General features: G+C 40.6%; 1 protein-coding gene across 3 annotated transcripts; it reads right to left on the bottom strand.

The window, feature by feature from the left end:
- Nucleotides 1-1,020: 1,020 nt before the first annotated feature.
- Nucleotides 1,021-16,809, bottom strand: DIPK1A (divergent protein kinase domain 1A; the record flags this gene model as incomplete). Of its 3 annotated transcripts, XM_084266353.1 has the most annotated exons (5): nt 1,021-1,838; nt 3,078-3,254; nt 3,969-4,076; nt 4,368-4,502; nt 16,756-16,809. In XM_084266353.1, the coding sequence occupies 5 exons, from the start codon at nt 16,807-16,809 to the stop codon at nt 1,026-1,028; spliced, it is 1,287 nt and encodes a 428-aa protein (XP_084122479.1). In that variant the 3' UTR covers nt 1,021-1,025. The 3 variants fall into 3 exon arrangements, with proteins under 3 accessions (XP_084122479.1, XP_084122480.1, XP_084122481.1); XM_084266354.1 differs by lacking the exon at nt 4,368-4,502; XM_084266355.1 differs by lacking the exon at nt 3,078-3,254.
- Between the last annotated feature and the right edge of the window lie 6,817 nt (nt 16,810-23,626).

Below are 23,626 nucleotides of genomic sequence, written 5' to 3' on the forward strand. Positions count from 1 at the left end.
ATCCAGCCTCTGTTCTACAGATCTAGCTCCAACTTAAATCCTCTTAAGTACTGGAGGAAGTCAGTATAAGTCTAGCTAGATTTGGAGATCCAGTAAAGAGTAAAACAACAGTTGTGGATAAAGTCTTGACGTGTTTCCTATGCTATGCAAACTTCCTTGAACTGTTCAGGATGCTTCTGCTATCAGTTAATTGGCTTTGGAGCTCAGACTCTTAGACTGGGACTATTTGCTTCATCTAATTTTGGGTTAAAGGTTTCAACTGAAGTACAATCTGCAGTTTTGGAAATGGATGTTGATGTTGCTGCTAGACTATATAAATGATTTTAAGAAATAACCTAGAATTCTTGGCTCCCAACATGACTTGCTGTATGAACACTTAGTAAGTGTTAAACTTAACTTCAACATTCAAGATGTAAGCATGAGGTAACAAGGTGTAAACAGAATCTGATTTAAGTCTCCATATTACAGCCTGTCAGTTCTAGAATAGAATTCTAGTTTTCCACAGTTTAAAAACTAATGTGCAAATTCTGCCATGCCAAGGTATTAGTAAACTTCAATCTCACAGTTCAATTCATTCACAACAGCAGCTGGGACTCAGACACAATATTTGCAGTAGTGGTGGTTCTTCATAACAGCTACTTAGGATAGAAATCTTTTGCAGGTACTTCACAAGTGAGCAATGATTTTCACAGACTGGTAAGCTGTTCCATTGGTTGATGTGGTGGCACAGTGAATACTTTCAAGATCTGACAAAGTGCACAGAACGGTCAAGCATGCAGGGTTTTTGTTTCCGTAACAGCACTGGAACAGTAGAAGTGCTTCTGGCCTCTGCCCGATCACTCAGTGGCATGTTGACTCTTTGAGAGGTCCTGTTGTAAGGTGCTGACTGAAGGGCAAAGGCTTAAAGGACCATTCATGAAATATGAGTAAAGAAACATCTTCAAAAAATGCTGCAAATCTTTTTTTATCAAATGTCGTAGGCCACCTCTCGTGGCAGGTATCGGAGTCTTCTGCTGGTGGAGAAGCTAGGAGTCATTTGTATGGGAAATTTTCTTCCAAAGTAAAGTTTTTAGGTTATTGAGTATCAAAGAATGCTCCATTTCCATCTGATTAGCTGTGACTTTAAGGGCAATACACAAGTACAGTTGTTTTTCTAGTTCTTCATGGATATCAGAAGGAGCACCACGAAGCAGATAGTCTTTAAGGAGCTGACAGGCTTTTGCCAAGTTTGGCTGAATTACTTCTGTGGTACATCTCATTTTGCTTTGGTCACATACAGTCCTACAGTCTGTTCCATAAACACAGTCTAAATCTGATTCACACTGGCGATCTTTAATTATTTCCTTAAAATTCATTTCTGGCACAATTTTTTTCATGTCTATCATTTTCAAATCATATTTGTCATTATATCCCAAGTTTTTGGCACTTGTATCACACATAAGAAAGTTTCCATAAGGTCCATGGAAAATATCTTCCACAAATTCTAAAAGCCCTATAGCTATTTTTGCCTTTCTTGGCCATGATGGAGTAAACCATTGGTCCATGCTTCTTCTGAAGCCAGAGGGAATGAGAAGTTCTATAATCCATGGAAGACTGATTCCATAGAGAGAGGTATATTCAACTCTTTCGGTCACATAGAGATCCCCACAAAAACCCATCAACTTTGGAGTATGTTCTTTATCCTGCAAGATCACCATTAACAGAAATTCATCTAGCTGCAGAAGGGCCCATGCAGATTTTGCCTCTGGCAAAGAAACTCTACCATCTTTGTTTCCATCAGCGAAAGACAGGATGAGATTAACCAGTTCTGAAAGATTTCCTTGATCACCCAATTTTGCCTAAAAGCAACAAACAGAAAAGATTTAAGTGTGATTTCATTAACTACTAGCAATCTACCTGTCATTCTACCTCCTGTTTTTCTCCTTCCACAGCTAGTGTGGTAGGGATTCATTGGTTATAGATGTTATAAGACTTGCTACCATATACCTTAAGAGCTTCTTTTTTGTTCTGTTTTCAAAGGCACCAAGCGAATCAGCTTCTGAAAGTACTAGTGTTCTTTGTAGTTCAAAATGCAAACATTAAAATTCAAACATTGTTCTTATTCAGATAAGTCTTTAGGAAAGTCACATCAAGCAGCTTGTTACATATTCTCTTAGAAATGTTTAAATCAGGTTGAGTTTTCAGTTGATTAAACCTTACAGGTACAGTAGTTACTACATTTTGGTCAACTATAAAAATTGCCAAGATGCACTGTGTACAAATCCCATATGAGAACTGTAATGAAATACTTACTTTTTTATTTGATACAACCACCTCCATTGTACCAATACAGAGAAAGAAGCCATTGTTGCATTTTCAACTACCACCTAAATTATCCTAAAAACTCTTAACACACCTGCTGTTCACCCATTCTTATGAGACAATGCTCCTGTAATGTATAGTGCATTATGTAACGCTGATGATGGTGGTTACGTGTCCTACATGTGTGCATGTGTACACATGTGCTCAGTCAGAACAGCAGCATTTCTGTCAATGCAGACATAGGAGCTATGATGACAGCAGAAAATTTTAAGAAAGAAAAACCAAAGATCAGTATTGACATGGCATCTAAGTGATGACTCTATCATGAAAATTTTGGGGTAGCAATAGAAATAAGTATCACATTTAACAAAGAACTGGGAGAAGGATGGCTGGTCATTGTGGTTCGGGAGATTCCTGCTGCTCAGTGAACACAGGAACTCTTGCTAAGCATGAAGAGTTTTTAATACGTGTTTTCAGTCTTTGTACCTCTTTACAATAACCCCAAAAGTAGCAAAAACTAGATAGTTTCACTATATCTTCCATACAAGTGAAAGCTGTAGACATGCAAGATGCATACCAGCTTCCATCTGTTAAAAAGTTAAGTAAAAACCTGTTAAATAGTTACTTCAAACTTGGAGATAAGAACCTCTGGGAAATACTACCATGCTAAAAATTTTTTCTAACATGCACAATAACGCTCAGGCAACGGTGCATTTTCTCCAGCTGCAGGAAAATAAGCCTTTCTGTCAAAATAGCAGAAATAACCATATACTTACTTTAAAAAGACCATATACCATTTCTTTGAATTTCTCAACAGTGGTTCCTCTTGTTGGTTTATCAAATAGGATGATTTCCTTCCTTGGTTCTGGGTCAGTACCAAAATCAAGTTGAGTATCTCCTTCCATCTGGCATTTTATAACACCTTGCAGGTTTCCCCAGATCCCTAAATACATCTATTGCAAGAAGAGAGAGAAAAAAGGTGGTAAAAAACACTGTAGAAGCCCATCATCTAAAAGACCACCTGTACTCCAACTACTGCTCAAAGAATCAAGTAGCAACACAGATTAGGAACTCAGTCCTGCATACAGAAGACACCCAGAGCACATGGAAACAATAGCTTCAAATGTAATACACTACTGCAGGTACCCTTTAGGAGACACCACCTGTCAAAACACAGACAGCTTGACAAACAGTATTATTGGCATTACTAGGTCTTTGTATAGGTTGTTGTGAGGCTGCTGCTTCAGTTGAGGAAGCGGGATAGCAGAGTCGTTTGCTGTACAAAACTATAGGTATTCTGACAAAATGTGAAGGATCCAGTATATATATATGTGTGTATATATATATAAAAGGCGTGTATTATAATATAACCCTATACATACAGAAAAATATATACTATATAATGTTAATATAGCATTGATATACCACATGATATTACTATGATATAATTTAAATAGATAATATACTAGTAGTACTATATATAGGTGCATATTGTATAATATGTTACTAATAATATATTCTCTAAGTATGTTATACACCTATATAAACATGCTCTGCATGTCACAGCAAATAGAGTTTTAAACACAGATACAGCTTCCACACACTTGATGTTCTGGAGAATGGTATTTCAGAAATAATCAAACCAGGATGGATGAGTAAAGCCTTACCTGGTTATTGGGCTTTGTTGACAAACATTTTCCAAAATACAGTGTTTCTTTAGCACAAAGACTGCTACATGCTGACCCATCAATAACTCCAGTCTTGTATTTATCACACTGAAACAAACAGGGAAAAAATACTTAACAAATTGCCCAAGAAAGTAACAACTGTATCTATCCAAACACCTGAGTCTTGAAAGAAAAAAAAAATCTAAGAAAACAATTTTAATAATCCTAGACCAAAACAATGTTAAGAAACATCACTGGTTTGATCTGTAACTGAAGATGTGATCTTTCCACAACTTGATGGGATATCAGAATTTGATTAATTTACATGTGGCACTGACTGAACTGGCTGTGGAATTAGTCAGGACAAACACCTAAGAAAGCTATGTTAAATATACTTACTATTATTTTCCTACAGTCATGTCCTCTGCATAGCTCTGTGTAGGTGGAGTACTGAACATACGTAACCCAGCCGCCAATAAATACTACTAACCAAGAGATGAAGAGATACTTCATCCGCATGTATGAGAAACGTACCTAGGGGACACAAAGAGAAAAGGGATTTTAATTTATTCAGCATTAGTCAGAGTGATAGAATCATTTCAGACCATTTCACCTTTAAGAGTTGGACTTCCACAGCGACAAAATAAGCAGACTCCATTACATGGAACATTTGCTTCCTTCAGGGAGGTCAGTTTGTCTTACGTAGATGCAAGTAAAATTATAAAGATATAGAGAAATTAAAATGTGACAGGCCCTCATAGAGCAAACCAGGCTGCAAGAATCAATCTCATCAAAACCATAAACTGTCAGAGCTCAACTACTTGCATATTTCTCCAGTTGCTTACTGCAAGACCAGTTACTTACACTCCACTCCTGGTAAACCAAATCAAACAGACTGGGAATCTAGTCAAAAAATAGTCTTTCCCATGACTATCCAAGACTTTCCTGGTGTTTCTGTGGCTTCACAATTACAGTTTTCTCAGGAAACAGTGGAAGAAGTATTTATAAATTGGGAATTGAAGGAAATATACGTGCCTTGTAAGGGAGGAGGCATGCTTTTATCTTTTTTGGTTTGTTGTGGGTTTTTTATCTCCTCCAAGTCTGGTATGCCAAGGGTTTAATTTTCATACATCAGGATTAGAAAAGAATTAGCAAGTCAGGATCAGCTTTACCACCAGGATGTAAGTACATGAGAGTGGCTGTATTGAGTCAGTATGAGATCCATTTCTACAAGTATCTTGATCTTCACAAATAGCTATAAATAGATGCCATGGAAAAGTGAGAACATAATACATATCCTAAATGTGCTCCCATTTTCCTCTGAAAGAACTTGCTAGGCCAGATACGATTTTCTGTATTTAGTAAATCTGAATGCATTTACCTTTCATGAACTTACCCAGACTCCTTAAAATCCACACAACCTTTTAGCATCCACAATACCCTTTGCAATTAATTCTCCAGGTCTACTATCCACTGTACTGGGGTCAGGGACTGGACTTAACTGTGCTAATCTGGTTCGTATCATCATGGCTGTCAGGCAAGGTCCCCGGTGACTGGAAAAAAGGTCACGTCACTCCCATTTATAAGGAAGGGAGCAAGGAAGACCCAGGGAATTACAGGCCAGTGAGCCTCACCTCTGTGCCTGGGAAGATCATGGAACAGATCCTCCTGGACGACATGTTGGAGCACATGAGGGAAGAGCATGTGATCCGGGACAGCCAGCACAGCTTCACCAAGGGAAGGTCGTGCCTCACCAATCTGGTGACCTTCTAAGATGGAGTGACAGCATCGGTAGATAAAGGGAAGGCGACCGATGTCATCTACCTGGACTTGTGCAAGGCCTTTGACACAGTCCCCCACCACATCCTTATCTCTAAATTGGAGAGAAGTGGATTTGATGGGTGGACCGTCCAGTGGATAAGAAAATGGTTAACAGATCATAGACAAAGGGTGGTGGTCAATGGGTCTATGTCCAGGTGGAGGCCGGTGACAAGCGGTGTCCCCCAGGGGTCTGTCTTGGGACCGGTGCTCTTTAACATCTTTATCAATGACATCGATGATGGAATTGAGTGCACCCTCAGCAAGTTTGCAGATGACTCCAAGCTGAGTGGTGTGGTTGACACAACAGAGGGAAAGGAAGCCATCCAGAGGGATCTTGACAGACTGGAAAGATGGGCCTGGGGGAACCTAATGAGGTTCAACACTGCAAGTGTCAGGTGTTGCACCTGGGCCAGAAGAATCCCAGACTGGGAGAAGAGCTCCTGGAGAGTAGCCCTGCTGAGAATGACTTAGAGATTCTGGTGGATGAGAAACTTAGCATGAGCCAGCAGTGGCTCTTGCAGCTCGCAAGGCCAATGGTATCCTGGGCTCCATCAGCAGAGGGGTGGCCAGCAGGGACAGGGGGGTGATTGTCTCTCTCTGCCCTTGTGAGGCCCCAGCTGGAGTACTGTGTCCACATCTGGGGCCCCCAATACAAGAAAGATGTGGAACTGTTGGAGAGGGTTCAGAGGAGCCACGAAGATGATTAGAGGGCTGGAGCACCTGCCCTACAAAGAGAGGCTGAGGGAGCTGGGCTTGTTCAGCCTGGAGAAGAGAAGGCTGTGGGGGGACCTCATTGCAGCCTTCCAGTACCTGAAGGGAACATACAAACAGGAGGGAAATCAGCTTTTTAAAAGGGTAGACAGTGGCAGACAAGAGGGAATGGGTTAAAGCTAAAGGAAGGAAGGTTTAAATTGGATATTAGGGGAAAGTTTTTTACAGAGAGTGGTAAGGTGCTGGAACAGGCTGACCAGAGATGTGGTGGATGCCCTGTCCCTGGAGGTGTTCAAGGCCAGGTTGGATGGGGCCCTGGGAAACCTTGTGTAGATCCAGGCCTGGAGGCTGGTTGCCCTGCCTGTGGCAGGGGGGTTGGAACTCTATGATCCTTGGGGTCCCTTCCAACTCATACCATTCTATGATCTTTGCCTGAGGTGCTCTGCTTCATGTATCGGAAGAGATGTGTTACCATTTTCTGTCCACTCTCTCCACATTTGTCATCATTCTATGAGTCTCCATCACACGCCTCCCTGCCATGTAATTTCTTTTGCAGATTGGCAGGTCCTAACTTAGCTGCTCCTAATGGAGAAACCATTCCATATGTTTGGAAAAGGTTCCAAGAAAAATAAATATTACCTTGCTTTAAAAGGGAGGGGAAACACAGAAACGTGCAGATGTTAAAAACCAAAACAAAAACCACTAGAAAGACCACAATCATTTATGAATACTTATAAAAATGACAAATAACCAGCATGCATTACACTTTCCTCTTGAAAGAGATAATCCAAAAGTCATTTCCAAAACACCCAGAGGTGATTGCAATCCATGCAGCTGCAGTCCTGCCTCAGCTGTGCATCCCTATTCCTTCACTCCTTCACACACACTTGCTTGACTTGACCTTGAAACAGCCTAATTAAAAGAAGAGAGAGATAAAATAGTTCCTTCAACCAGTTCTTTTGTGATATTTTATTGGGCGTGTTTTAAGACAGGAATAATTTCTGCCATTTTCCTCAGAGCCACAAAGACCTCAGTTGTGCAACATGTAATTTCCTCTAAAGCACGGTGTCCACAATGTGGATACACACTGCCTGGAATACCAAAGCCAGTTTACAGCATATTTAGCAATAGCTTAGAAAGTGTATGATGAAGCCGGGGGTAGGGAAAGAGTGCCAAAACCCCACAACTGACAGCAAGGGGCTATCACAGGAACATTTTGGACTATGCCAGCAATGCTGTAAAGAGCTCAGCTCTCAGCCCCCTTACTGGCCAAATACCATACATAAGCCTTTCCCTTTGAGAGAACACCACCAAAATGACAGAATTACAAGCGTTTTAGTGCCATTTTCTAGCTTGGGGGGAAAAACAGAAAAAAATAAGGACAAAATACCACACCTACATGTTTACATGAACAATCAAACTTTCTTACAAACGATGCTACTTAGACTGATGATTTGTAATCATCCTACAAGTGTATCAGCAATAAATAAGAACTCACACTTTACCAGTGGGTTCACAAACATTTCTCCCACCATTACCCCCTATAAAAGAAAAAAAAAAATCTTAGTTCAAGCTCAGCTTCATCTATTCTTTCTTTCAGACCATTTTCTGTATTCAGTAATTTACAAACTGTTTCCTTAGCCACTCCTAGTGTCCCACTCTTGAGCCACACATTACCTGGTATTCTTTTTCCAATTATTTCCAGTCTATTTCCATCTAATTCTACAGCACTGGCCTCAGTTCCAGTCTTCCTCCACTGCCTTCCACTCTCAAGTAAGTTTACAGCACTACTCAGTGCCTCATCCACTTCTTCAGTTTCTCCTCCACAACTTTCTTACTTCAGAATCTTTGTGCACGTACAAAACATGGTTATCATCAACAAACATCCCGATTTCACAGCTCTCAGAAGGCGACTGAAGTGGTATGCCAAAGCACTAGGAGAGCGTCTCTCTCCCTGTTCTCACTTCCAGAACCAAAGGAAAGCTGTAAGCGGGGCCGTTAGATTCTTGGCGTGGTGTAGTTCTGACACCCACACTACACAAAACCAAACCAGGGAGCTCCATGCTTGCCAGCAGACCTGTCTAGGAAGGCCAGGTTACCAGCCCTGAGCAGGCCTCCAGCAGAGGTCTCTTGAAAACACAGTTTTGAACTGAGAGGTGAACCAAACCGGTGGATCAAAGACATCTAAGGTACAGACCGACTGACCGTGTGACTTGGATCAGTTGTGATCATACAAACAGGTTTTTCTCAGTCTGGAGAACACAAGGTGCTTTTTCTTTGCTACCTTCATAGCTATCATCTGAAGGACAGATGATGCATAATAGCTTTAGCACTTACAAATAAGAACTACTGTAGTATAGTCATGCAGGCTAAACGTCTTCTGGAAGAAGTCACTTGATTTTATTCTTGTACCACCTAAAAACATCATGGTTTCATAAGCTAGAGTTTAATTTTTTGCTTGTTTCAACATAGTAATAATATCAGTGAGTGCCCTGTACTACAATTCCTGAAATTATCTCACTAGGTGAGTCATTAATCTATTTTTACTTTGGCCTAACATTTCTGTAACTAGATACATCATCAAACAGAAAGAATGACCTTTGCCTTTGCAAGCACACTAAGATTACAGCACCATCTGAAGAGACGCACAGGCTATTTGTAGTTGAAGAATATTTTGATAGATCACATTCATTTATTGATAATTATACAATAAAAGCACCTTGATAAGTTTTTTTGTTGGGATTGACTTCTGGTCAACTGAGTCAACAGCTGCCCATTATCCCCACTTCCACTCCCTCTCCCAGACCGCGTGTCAAAGGTTACCACCACACAGCAGAGCCTGTAGAAGCAAATACGCTCCAGTATTTGAGCGTATTTGAGAATCACCCTCTTCATGAAAAGACATTTTCTCTGGATGCCTCCAGTACTCAAACAAGTAACTGGTGGCTGTAGTTAAGGTATGGGCACATGCCCACTCTGCTGCTTTATCTGTATACATAGTAAGCTAATGGAGCATATGGTCAGAGGAGCATTTTGAACTACGCCAGCAATGCTGTACAGAGCTCAGCTCTCAGCCCCCTTGCTGACCAAGTGAAAATAACGTGTGCCAGGCCTAAATGAGAATGGCTGCATTGGCAAAGGTTGAGTTAAGACATCCTTAACTCCTGTCATTGCACACTGTCACAGAGCTCAGGTAAGAAATTTTATTTTCCATCTGAATATACTCCACCAGTGTAGTGCTGTGAACCTAACCTCTGACAAAGTTTCATCATATATTTAATAAAATAAATAAATCCCCAACACAACCATCATACACTGAGGGAAGTCTAGCAACAGAACTCTCAAGCATTCAAGCTGAAACAGATTTGTATTTTTAAACATTATGTGTTTTCCACATATATTTGCTGCCAAGAAAAAAAAAATATGGGGGTGGGCAGAAGGGACACATTGTTTGGTGTTTCAGGTAAGTCCTCTTCCTACCCAAACTCCCATCCTCTTTACTCAGCCTACAGCTGCTGAGATACACTATGTAAAGTAAGAAAAAATGGTAGTCTCAACCATCCAGCACTTGGCCTACAGCAGCTGGAAAAGCTGACAAATGACATTCCTAAATACGAGAGCTTTCTGCAGAAATGTGTGGGGTTTGGGCTTTTTCTGTGTCTTTGGGGTTTTGTTTGTTTGTTTTAGTAAATAGCACTGTAGCACACTCATCATAATTTAAGAATTCAGCAGCAGAGCTGTGTGCTTTATCATCTCATGCAGTTTAATTTTCAAGTGTCTTTAATTTACAAAGTTTATGTTTCTTCAAATTAACTTTTTTGAATCCTACCAGAAGCCATCTCATGTCTTGACGTACCCTCTGCACATTCTTAAAGGAAACACTTTCCCTAGAAGTGCCATTCTTCAGATAAGTCTAGGTACTATTTACTTCAGAAAGTGAATAAAAGCACCAGTTACAACTAAGCTAAACAAATGTTTCAAATCCAAGCAGCATAATTTAATGCATTTAAAACATTTAAGTTCATGGCTCTTTCCTTTCAGTCACAAATGACATGCTGCAACACAAACGCAGGACTAACTATGCAAATCTTGGAAAGGACTCAAATTAACAAAAAGTGTGTTCAATTACAGCATTTCCAAATTATTTCCCCCCGCCCCCCCCCCCCCAAGCCTGCTATCTCTAAACAAACTGCATCCAGAATATCTATTCTTGCAACAGAAAAGAACCTAACTTACATAGCAACAATGCTAAAATTCTGTGCCAAAGAAACAGATGCATGAACATCAATACTCACAACCATAAAGGTCCAATGTTAGATTTACTCAGCTTCTTTGAGGCAGGATACAGGGGATCTATTCATATGGTTTAAGTCCCAGTTTCCCCCATATTGTATTCTACAAAGCATTCAAAGCATTTCCTTTAAGTTCAATTATCCAAGTCCAGGGACAAGTAACATAAGGGGAAATAAATTTTTTGCTATAAAGTGGATATTGCCCAGAACCAAAGCAATCAAGTCAAGGCAGAAGCCACAGCAAAACACCTCCTTTCTTCTGATAAGCACCAAGCCTTCTGGCAACTTGAAGCACTTTCTCTTAAATGCAATTTTTAGTTTTATTTCTCCATAGAGAAGCATGATTTCCCAGAAACATTCCACATTTCAGTACCCAACACCATGTATAAAAACAATCCATGAAAAAAATTGCATCAGTACAGAGTTTCTGGGTATGTTTACTTGAACATACCAGCATGTCTTCCAGGGCTTTCTAGCTCACAGAAGCCAACTGTGGATCTTCAACTCTATCACACACATTTTCAGAGATTCAAAGTAACATGAGAACTTTTTTTATTATGTTAAATTCTACCCACAAACATTGAAGGATACCCAACATAATGGCAGGCACTCTTCAGTGATTCAAGCAACATCTGTGTGAGCCAGAACCTCACACAACTTAAAAAAACCCAAACATGGGTTGCAGCTTATTATGAACAATCAAACACAAGGACACAACTGTCATTTACAGATACTAGATGAAAATATTTAAAGGATTAGTATTTCACAGCAGCATTCGGCCTGGAAAATAGATCTTCAGGGAACAGGATGCCTGGCACACTGTTTGAATGGGAAAGAAAAAAACCCAAAAAAATTCCGAAGCCAAACCAAAAGGGTTTAGTAGTGAACCTTTTGTAACTATTTAATTAGTCAGTCCTTAACAAAATATTGCCAAACACCTATAGGGAAAACTAAAAATTATTTTATCACATCCTCATTTCTTCAGACAATTATGACAATAGTCTTCCTAAAACCTGTCACAAAACTCTTTGCTACAACATGTCTTATTACTGAAAATTCTAATAAGTTAACTTTCCCCATGTATATTTAAGATGAAGCTCCTATGAATCAGAAATTAGAGCAAGTAAGTGCTATTGATTATCAGTCATCTATTTGAAAGATAAGACACAGTAATTTCCTTTAGAGACAGGTGTGTGTATGTGTCTGTATGGGGTGGTGGTTTGCTTTCCCCCCCACCCCCCAAAAAAACCCCCCATATCTAATAAACCCGATGTTGTAGAACATAATTACTGTAGCAAACAAAACTACTGGTAAAATCTGAGAGAGATCAATAGAAATAAACATCAATTTCAGGCAAAGCTGTTCATGTATAAAAACTGCTGGGGAATCAAAGGTTCTGGGACAAGAAACCCATCACATCCCTCAAAGTTTCTGTCTGACTCCTTCCACAAACCTTTATAAACCTAAACTTTAAACCAAAGTACTATGTAATGTGATTTTGTATTAAATGTATACTGTGGTCTGCTGGCCTCAGGACCGCTGCAGTGTATTAACCATACCTATGGGTTTATCCAAATTTGTCTTCCTTCTCAGGCAGAAGACAGAAAATCCTCCCCAAATGCCATCTGACTACAACATATACTTGGCAGGAAGCTCCGGAGAAGCTTGATTTATTTTGGGCTCAGCACTGTGCCAACGCAGTCACATAGCTTTTGACTTGCAAGAGACATATCCTGCCAGTTCAGAGCATGGACAAGAGCATACATCTGCCTACAGAAGATCACAAGGTTCTACTTTCTTTGATTCAGAGGGAATTACTTTTCTAAAAAGGCCTTTATCACATTGAGCAACAAGTCCAATCGTTATTTGGTTTCTTCCCGTGCAACCCCCCTATCAGAGTTCTATTTCCTCCCCAGAATCAGTCTGTGAGTGTAGACACACCTAGTCAACTTCATCTCAGAAGTGTCAGAACCGATGTGCACATGCTGCACTAATGCAGCAGGGACACGGACTTACTGAGCGTGCTTAGGTCACGGGTGCACTAATGCACCCTGCATACAGTGGGCTTACTGCACATATGCTATGCAGATCACTGGAGACAAGGAGTCCAGACCCAGATTAGGGAGCAATACATAGAGATGTCATTTAGAATTGTGACAAACTGCTGGGAAACATTTTTAGAAACAACATATTCAGGGTGACAGAAGGACTGAGAGTTCAGAAATGATCAAAAAAAGGAAGAAGGTATTAAAAAAAAATCAGGAAACACTATTTCTCTTTTCTGCTCCACTCTTCCATCAAGACTTCTATGTACAAGCCAGGGAAGACACGAATGAAGGAAAGAACTTGTATTGCTTTAAAGGATATTACAGACAACTTCTTCCATCACTTGAATATTCTACGAAGTCATGTGCATTGAATAATAATTAGACATTCATCCCCTGGAACTGGAGAACTACTTCTGGCACAGCTCAAGCTTGGACACATTCCAAAGCATATGGAGAGTAGTGGATCAAAACGCAAAACAACTTCCCAGTTTTTTTGGTAGAGTGTACTTTCTACTTAAAACATTTTTATGGTTAAAGAGTATCAAAGTGTTTCTTTGTTTAATAGTACAGAGAGCTTAATTTTGTGAAGTATTCCACGTAACCATAGGACACTGATCTTCTCCAAATCTCACTTCCTCACTCCATTTACTTTATATATTAGCAATAGAAAAGAACATATTTTTAAAAAAAATCATGTTGAACATGTTAGAAATGCTGTTTTCTTCTCTGTTCAGGTTGGCTTATGAATCATGGGATGAATTTCAGGTAGGCTGACATGGTGTCTAAAAATATTAGACCATGCTGTCTTGGACGCCATGTAGTGGACACATTCTTATCTTTAAGAGCACACAATGCATGCCTAAGATTACACTAGTGTCTTGAATGATTTGTAGCTTGAGTAATCAAAGAGAGTGAACAGAGGTGAAGATCTCTTTTGAAATAAGATAGTGACCAAGATGGAAAACAGGATGCTTCTCCTTAAAAGATCAAGAAAAAAAGAACAAACCCCAATATAAAAAGATTATTAAAATCTCAGAGGAAAGAGATGATACAGGAAATTTCTGTTATGTAGGGCTTTAGAACTTGTTTAGTCTTTCACCCTTCCAAGACCGTTTCTTATACATTACTGAAGTCCATGGAACATCTCTCAAGAATCTGTAAACTTGGTCCAAAATCTCTAGAGGCCAGAAAGCTTCCAAGCATGCAAGTGTTCTTTAAGTCAGTACTGTCATGCATAGCCCTGATGACTTGCCCTCAGCTTCCAGATAAAACTGTCAACTACAGCTATCAGAAAGAACCTCAGGACAGTATCTCCCAAATCTGGGAAACTAATCTTGCCTTGTGAAACATAAATAAAACCTCAACAGTGTTAATCACCCAACTGTAAAATCCAATAAAAACAGTTAGTTGAGTGAGTTTTTTCAGTGGTGTATCTAGCAGCATTTAAAAGTTGATCAAGCTTGCGGGCTTCTTTGTTGGTTTATTTATTTTACAATTGTTCCATGATTTGCAGTCTAAGCAACTGGAAAAATTTATATTTCAGAGTTACTGCTTTGTGACAAAATTTGGGCTAGTTTTAGTCTCTGTGGGCTAGTTTTAGTTTTGAGCTAAAGCTAAGATATCCAAGAGTTCACCCTACTCCTTTTACATGAGCTGATACTTGGCAGCACATCCTTCTTAGTCAGAAAGATCATCAACTGATTACCTATGGATCTAGTAGTCTGCTTAAAAGCTAAAGATTATTCAATATAATAATAACAATGTCAATGATAGTAATAATAATAAAATATTAGCCATTGAGTATAAATTGCAAACCAACTCATAGTACCCCGTTCCTACTTCAGCAGGTAATGTTTTCTGTGTTGCAGAACCCAACATTCTATCAATTCACTTCACAACAGAGTTTTCAAAAAGTCTGGAAAACAAGCCAACAAAATTTTAAGTCACTCTGCAATACCTTCCATTGTACAGCCACCTTCCCTGGTGTGCTACCTGAAATATTGCATGCCAATACTACACAAGTCTTTCCATCTTACTCAATGGCTATATCTCAGTGAGTTAAAGTCTAGCATGTACTTAGAAAGAATTGGCCTCTTTGGAGACAAAACTCAATAAAGCACTCAGCAATTAGTATAGATAAACCATGACTACATTTGTCATGTACCAACAGTAACATACAGTGACAAGAAAAGCCAATATATTGATAACTTGCTGTCATTCTATGGATGCTTCACATATATTTACTGTCTAACACAGAAAACTATGTTAATGTTAAAGCCACCATGAGATCTCCTAAAACAAATCTGCAGAATATTCAAATGCAGATTCCAGTACAAAAAAACCCCACCTTTCAAACTGATTTCTTAATGTGCTCTAGAAAATAAACATTTAAATTTCTTTGGCTTTTCTCTTCTTGTTGTCTTCCTGTTTCTCAGCACACTTTAAAATAACGTATTTTGCTTGAAAGGCCTTAAAGTAATTGTTGAAGAAAAGAGTGGAGAAAAATGTTATCGCACATCACTGTATAATGACCAGACACAGGCTTACCACTGAGGCAAAGGAGGCAAACAATCTAAGAATCATAACTTAAGAAGTAACATATAGACTATGAATGTATTTGTATCAGAGCCCTTCTCCTTTGGGAATCCAAATACTGTACAAATGTCTACTTCAGTAAACAGATCAAGAGTAATCTTTTCTGGTCTAAAATTGAAGTGGTAACCGACCCAGATTTCCAGATCTATGCCATAAAACAAATACTAAAGAGGGTAAGATTATACCCATGCTTCTCCTTACATGTTAAATCCTGTTTCAGATACTTCCAAACAGAGACTAAGATCCAGACAACTAGGAATTAAAACATCCAAGACTTTAAAATGCGTCAGGATGAAGTTTAGATTTTTTAACCCAACGATCAGAAAGCCTTTAAGATATCAACAGATGATGAACCTAAGGGGCATATATAAAGAAATATATGACTCCTCCAACTCAACAAATGCTCATTTTAGCTGCAATTTAATTAAAATATAATGCAACAGATTGAAAAGGAACCCCAGAGAATAACCCTCAACATACCACAAAGTCATAACTAACATTTCACAGTTTCCTGCTGAATTTCCTGCTACTTGTCAGCTGCAGCACTTCAAACCAGAACCGTCTGAGGCAGGTAAGTAATTCACATCGGGATGTCTATGAACACGTAAACAAATGCACGGCCCCGCTAACTACTGGGCAGCAAAAGAAAAGTGCCCGACATTCCTCCTTTCAGGACACGTGAAAAAAATAAGCCTGCTCATGCAAGCTGTTGTCCATGCTCAGATGGGATGGATGCCCACGGCGCCGGCGATAGGCGTAAAGGAGGGACGTGAAGAAAAGCAGGAGAGCTCCCCCGGGCCCGGGCGACGCGGCGGGTGTAGCTGGCCAACTGAAAGTCTCTCGGGAGCCTGAGAGGGCCGAGGGAGCCAGCGGGCAGGCTGCCGCCTAACAACAGGTCCTGCCGGCGAGCGGCGCGGGCCGCTCGAGAGGGCGCTCCGTGGGGCTCGCGGCAACCCAGAGGCAGCAAGAGAGGCCCGATCCGACCGGCGGGAGGGACGGCAACAGGCACCGCGGCTCCCGAGGCCGCCCGGCACCTGCTCCCGCGTTCCAAGTCCCACTGCCAAGGGGCCCGGCGGCCGCGGCTACCGCCTCAGCCCCGGCGCCGAGACTTCCCGCCAGCCAAGACGGCGAGTAGCAGTCGAGCCCCGTCCGCCGCCAAGAAGGAACGACGGCCGCACCCGCGCCGCGAGAGCGGCGAGCCCTGCGGGGGGCGCCCGCTCCTGAGGTAACTTTGCGGGGGGAAAGAGGGGAGGAGGGTGCCTGCACCGGCCTGCCCAGCTCCACCCGCTCGCCCTGGGGGTCAGCCCGTTGCCGGCCTACCTGCGCGTAGTGGGGTTTCCTGAGCCAGGCCCCCGGGAAGAGCCGCCTCGCCATGGCAATCATACATCCCCGCAGCGGGCGGCGACAGGAGGCGGAGCGGTGAGGAGCGCTGCCCTAGCTGCTGCTGCAGCCGCGCCGCCGGCTCGGCACAGCATACGCGTGGCGGCAGTGACGGTGAGGGAACGGACGCGACGGCGGCAGTCCTCCCTCAGGCACCGGCCGAGCGGCAGCAGCTGTCAGCCGGTAAAAAGGGCGGGCGGCTGCCGCCTCCGCCGACGCAGAAACTCGCCCGTACCGCCACCGTCTGCTTGAAGAGAAGGATCGCAGCGGCCGGGAGTGAGCGAGGCGCGGCTGAGGGGGGTGGGGGGTGTGGGCGGGCAGAGGATAGGCCCCGCCCCACGGCGGCAGGGCGGGGCTTCTCCTCTGCCCGCCCCCTCGCCTCTCAGCCGCGCGTCGGGGCGGTGAGGCGGCTCCTTTCCGTTTTACCGCTCTCGGGCCATGAGGCGCAGGGATGGGGCTCGTCGAGCTCCGCGTCAAGCGTGTTTCCCGCTCCCGCCCCTCGAGTTTCCCTCAGTGCTTGCGTCTGGCAGAACGCGCTCGGGCCCTGTCTGGAGACAATTATGAAGAAGTCAGGTAATAAATAATGTGTCCCACTGATTGCGAACAGGCTCCCGTCATTTACTGGACATGGTATTAAAAACAGCTGCAGGCCTGTTACAGCCTAAAAAAACCCCAAAACAACCCCAAAAGAAGAGCATTTCCGCCAAAATAAGGAGGGAGCATTTGCCTGGGCCCTTATTAACACAGATTAGGGACATCTGTCTCAAATGGGAGAAAAAATTATTAATGGCTCCTTCACCAGATGACCTCTCAATGCTTCATGTGCTATGAGAAGCCCTAGCCTGATTGAAGATAGTGGGAACACTGTTAACTTCACATGAAATTGGCCTTTCTTCCATAATTTTTTATTCTGCCAAGTCAAGTGATGACTTATGACTTCTTTTAACGCAACGTGTTCAGCAGAGTCACAGTCAGAATTTGGAGAGTTTCCCATTTGGATGCTTTTTGGCCATGAGAATTTGGACAAAATTATTATGCCATGGTGTGTGGATAAAAATAATGAAGAGATGAACATAGCATGCTATGGATTTTGGTGTTCAGTATGCCTACCAAAGAAAGCTGCTTTGATGAAAAGATGGGTCACAAAAATACTGTAAGAACAAGTTAGGTTTTTTGGCAGGGCTCAATCTTAAGGAAAGATGTGTATCTGGAAACCAAATGTTAGAAGCTCAGAGAGTATTAAAACCGCAGAATTTTAAGAGACTTGTGCTTTAAGATTCAAAAACATTCTGTGACTGCTTTTTGAATAATATAGTAACTGCCAGAGTCACTCTGAAGTATAAATCTGAAAATTAATTAGTAAGATTTGGCAGTCCTGTAAAAGCAATCCTGGCTTCAATAACAGCCAGCGACTCTCACAGTAAGGGTGTTCTCTTCCTATTCAGGCAGGCCCAGATGGCCGTGCTTTCTGCATCACCTCCCTCTACAGTTCAGTGGTTTGCACAAGTTCAGCTAGATTACGGGCATGCAGTGGAAAGGCAACACAAGAGGAGACTGCAGACCAAACATTTCAAACGTTTTGCTGAATAATCTCAAACCATTACTTCATACAGCGCTGCATGCCAACCCGTGGAATGACAGCCTGGGAGTAATCATGAAATGTCGTTCTCCCATATGTTGGGCAAGGCTCTAAATGTTTCATTCCTGTTACATCTGGATCCAAACAGTTCCTGGCATATGTTCATTAGGGAATATATTTTTCACTTAGTACATGAGATCTTAGTCATCTGTGAGAGCAGGTGTTTTATTCTAGTACCAGTGTTTAGTTCTTCTTCAAGTACTCTTTGTGCTCAGGCTTTGCTAAATGCTAAAAAGTACATTCATTTCAGCCTTTTTCAGCTACCATTTAAACACAGAATTCCCAGTTGAGCTTCAATAGAGGCAATTCCCATGAAAAGTTAGGCCATGTAAACCAGAACAGTTAACAGAAAAGGTGTAACATGCACTGACTTGGCACTCAGTGGGTGGGCAAAACCAAAGGAATATTCTAAAGACCAGGGGGCAGATGCAGAAGAGTAACTGAGATAGAACTTAAAAGCATACTGATGTGTTATTAATGGTACAACCTTTCCATTCACACATGCCTTCTCATTCTGCAGTTCATGCATTATCCATATTTGTATGTCAGTGACAAAACTTTGGCGTATCTTACAGCCCAAGCAGTAAAAGTTATCCTGATTTATTGCTACCTGTTAATATTTAAGTTTCCTATCCAGCTATATCAACACTGAGTGCTGTTCTAGTGATGCAGGGTTTGCATGTATGATAGAAATCAATTGTTGATTATACAAATATACAAATATATACAAATCGCATGTTTGTTGCTCACAGTGTCAAAAGGTTCGCATTCAGTTCTATGACAACATGGAGGTTATTACATACTAAGAATAACTCTTTTTACTGAAAGAGTTGTGAGGGCCTGGAACAGGCTGCCCAGGGAGGGGATTGAGTTACCTTCCCTGGATGTGTTTTAAAAAAGGGTAGATGAGGTACTTAGTGATATGGTTTAACTTAGGATGGGAATGGTTGGACTTGATGATCTTCAAAGGTCTCTTCCAACCTTGTGATTCTGTGAAAATAAACCCACCTGCCTTTCCTAAGAGACAGTCTACAAAAATCTGGAGTTTTCTCTCTCTCCATAGTACCCAGCTGCCAAGGTGCTTGCTCAGAGGTCTGTCTGGGAGTCTTTTTTTATATAGATATTACATTCTTAGGCTTGTCTTTCTGGAAGAGAAGGAAGATCTGGGGACATGTCAAACATTTAGACCTAACGTTTCCCTCATGTTCCCTTCAGAGTGAAATTCTATTTCTTTCCCTTCCTGTGAATTTCTGTGAACTCTGATTTAATCAGTGTGTTAATTTTATCCTAATAGATTATTTCCTATCACACTGAAATTCTTAAAAAATGGCAATGCTTCTAGTGCATAAACAGGTGAGGCCACCTCTCACCCAGAAAGCAGATGAAGCCTACTAAGAATTCCCTTGTGGCTTAACTTGTTATAAACAAATCATTAATCTGTTTGAGGAAACAGACTCTTCAAGCCAGCAGGTTTAATTTCTAAGGCTGTATATATACGGTCATTTCAATCTCGCATAAACACACCCTGCTGCAGAAGCAGATGGTGTCACCTTCTCCTCTTGCTCCTGCAGTTGGTGCCTACTTTCTCCCTTGCACAATCATTGCTGTTGTATAAAGAACTCGATCAAGGATTTAAACTTAAAACTAGTATTAACTGTGTTTTCCTGTGTTAGAGACAGTCCATTTGCCTTCATCAGTAGTTTGTATTTACACCAGAATAAACTGGCTGTTTGTAACCACTGAAACTTTTCTTACTTAAACATATCTCTGTCAAAAATCATGTTTTAATACAGTCAGATACATGACATAAATGTATGCGACTGATATCTAGCTCTTGACTGAGATTAGATCCATTATAAACCTTCAGAAATGCTGATTATTTTGGGGTACAAGTCCTTGCTTTGAGAGACACAATGTCTATTGTTTTTTCTGGTTCACTGTTTACAATTCAAAATGTACTAGAAAATCATACAGATAATAGGTCTTAATAACATAACATGTTTAGAGTAAATACGTCTTCATAAATTCAGAATAGATTACAGTCTTTTATATGTTAGATGGCTGAGGAAACTCCAGAAATACTCTCTCAGAAGAAAAGATTTGAAGGTAGTCATTACCTCATTAATGGTCAATTGCAAGCAAATGCTAAACAGCAGTTATCATTTGTGTTCTCATTGTTTCAAAGTCTACAAGGACAACGCAGTTCAGATTCGATCCAATAAAAATAAGTTGCCTTTGTACTTTGTTTCCTTTGTCCTTCCTTTCAAGTCTATTAATTGGTGGAGTTATGAGGTTTGAGAATTTTACTCAAGATTAATTGAGGTTATATGTTAAAATGCATGGTCAGAGTGCACTTGCTAGCTTTAGAATTTTATAATTTTCAGGCAATTTGGTTTTGCCTAATGATTTAAAAAATGTACTCAGCTTTCACCATGATTATTTTGCTTAATGATCCAGGCTGTTTCCTTCTTTGAATTAGTGGCAAAATAAAGTTCTAATTTACTATGAACTTTTCTCCACACTACTTGAAGTAAAATACTTTTTATTTTGTTTATCTTATACCCATGATAGTCTGTCATCTGTTACAAAATCCAAACATTTTAATAATCCGAATGTTGAGTCTTAATTCCTGTTTATGGACATAAAGTTATATAGTTTAGCTGGCATTTTCTTAACGCCCTACTGCCATTTCACAAAACTTCTTACCCTGAATTAGTACGTCTACTTTCATCCTTACTTCATAAGTACAGCTGGGAAACATCGAGTTCTAGACAACTCTCTTTCAAAAATCCTACCTAGGTTCTAAATACTGAATCCCACTACTGAAGCTAGTAGATGCTGACATAACAAGGTCAATGATGAGAAGGAGATGTCAGTAGAACTCAGTTCAGAAAAAAAGATGTTCATTTTTAACTCCTAGGGAAGTTTAGTATTGGAACAAATTACCTAGCAGGGTAGTACATTTCCAACATGTGGCGTACTTAATTAAGACCTCTGACTTAAACTCAATGAGGAAAACAGCTGCAACGGTTTAATGCATTGCTACCCCCAGCTGTCCTGCCATCCCCTCTGCCGGAGGACATTTCCACAACAGAACTCTCTCAGTTCGCAGTCTAGCATGTTCACTTGAATTGCCTGTGAATGCTAGTTCACACTAAAATGCTAGGCTGTGAACCTCAGCTAGTGAGGTACAGGTATGCCCTGCCTTCTGCCTGCTACGGTACAGAGGAGAAAAATGGGTTGAAGAGCAACTGCAGATAACAGAGCTGCTATACGAAACCCTTTCCTCTCATCCTCTGCTACTTACATCTACTCCTATGCTGTTCTGTCCCTTCTGCCATGCAACTGTTTGTGTAACTCAATGGTGAACTGTTTGCTGAACCCAGATTAAAAATAACCCAGACTAAGAAAAAAGCTGCATCACTTCCCTGGTTTGATTCCACATGCCAATCTAAAGACTGTCATATTAAGAAATGCGGGAATAGCTTGGCTTAAAATGGGATGAAGAAAAGCTCTTCAAATCCGCCCTAAACCTGGTGTTTCCTTAAAATCTATACTTCAGCCCAGTGATTTGTTGGGAAAAGTGAATTGTGTTATGTAGAATTTGACTTGAACTAATCGCTCCTTCAGGCCTTAAATCATATGTAAGTAATTCTGCTTCAGTTTGGAGGCTTTAATGAATCTGAGAATCTGGTCCAGTATGCAAGAATTGATACAACATAGCGGCATGCCTCATCAAACAGTCTTCATGATATTGGCAAAAATTACTTAAAACATAACATTTTGTCTTGTTTTGCTACATTGAAAATCTCTATATGTGAAATGCATCAATTTTATACTGAATTGTTAGAGGCAAACAACTAGTCAAGTATATTCCTGGCACAGATACCTTTTTCGATCCTTAGAGTAGGCAGGCTATTGATTGTATATTAATTAATTACTGCAGCCTACTTTATAGAAAGCACTGTAGGATTGTTGATAGAAATATCCCAGTAGGCTTAAGGTATTAATTTATTATTAATAAGGAATTATTTTAAATATGTCAACATCTAAATTTCTACAGTACTTAGCAGCAATTCCCACTGTAAACATAATTACCAGAAAAAAAGTAAAACTATTTTCTATATATAATTAATTTTTTAGAGGCAAAAAAGCTGGTTTAAGCAAAGTGTGGAATTGCAGTCACATACAAATTTTCTTACGTCATTAAAAATACCCAAGCAGAATAAATTCAGTAGTCTAAAATATTTTGAGTTCTTCTCTATATAATAGCACACATTTCTGAACAGATTTTTTTGATCCATCTATACAAAATAACGAATGACAATGCAGTAACTAGTAGGCTACAGCATGTCTAAAGGGTCTTTTTTCCCCTGATTGAATGACAAAAGGCAGTTTGGAGCAGTAACAATTTAAAACTCTGTAAGTAAATGATGAAGCTTATACTAGTATAGTATGCAGTATCATATTTATCTATATGCTTCATTGAACTTTGGGGAGAAGAGTATCACTGCGGTCATAGATTGAATACATCATATCAATATACTATAAAAGTATACTGTCAGATTTAGTTTATGCCCAGTTCCTGCAAGACTGTGCCTCTGGCTCTGTGCAGCACTGCAGCTCCCACTGGCCAGCTCTGTCACACACGCTTTTTCAGCAACACAAGTTCACAGTAGAAGTTATTTCTCCCCTGCCACCTCCCAGCTCATTTTACTTCTGTGTCACAGTCATATCGGCTCCCACCCCCCAATCTGGATAAAACTCTTCTGAGACAGTTTTATAACCTAGACCATCAATGGTATTCAATTATTTTTAATTAGAGGTTATTTTTAACCCGGATCATTTTTGTGATGAAATTCACAGCACAGCTGAACAAACAGTTTTTGCCTGCGCTAACGGTGCATGGAGGGTGCCTGAGAAGGAGCTTGTCATGGAAACTTAAACCAGACCAACTGCTAAAGAAAATGCAACTAAAGTAATTTCATTATTTGACAATACGGTGCCTGTAAAATAGCCCTCAAAGATATATTTTAAGATTGCTTTATATGAATCTACATCATAAATCCTGTTGATTCCTTGTCTTTCATTTAAAAGAAATCAAGGTTGCATTTTATATTCAGTTAAGTCTATTAAAAATAGCCATAAATTTTTTCTAAATTTATAAGCTAT

The sequence above is a fragment of the Gallinula chloropus genome (assembly GCF_964237585.1).
Source record: "Gallinula chloropus genome assembly, chromosome: 6".
Lineage (NCBI taxonomy): Eukaryota > Metazoa > Chordata > Aves > Gruiformes > Rallidae > Gallinula > Gallinula chloropus.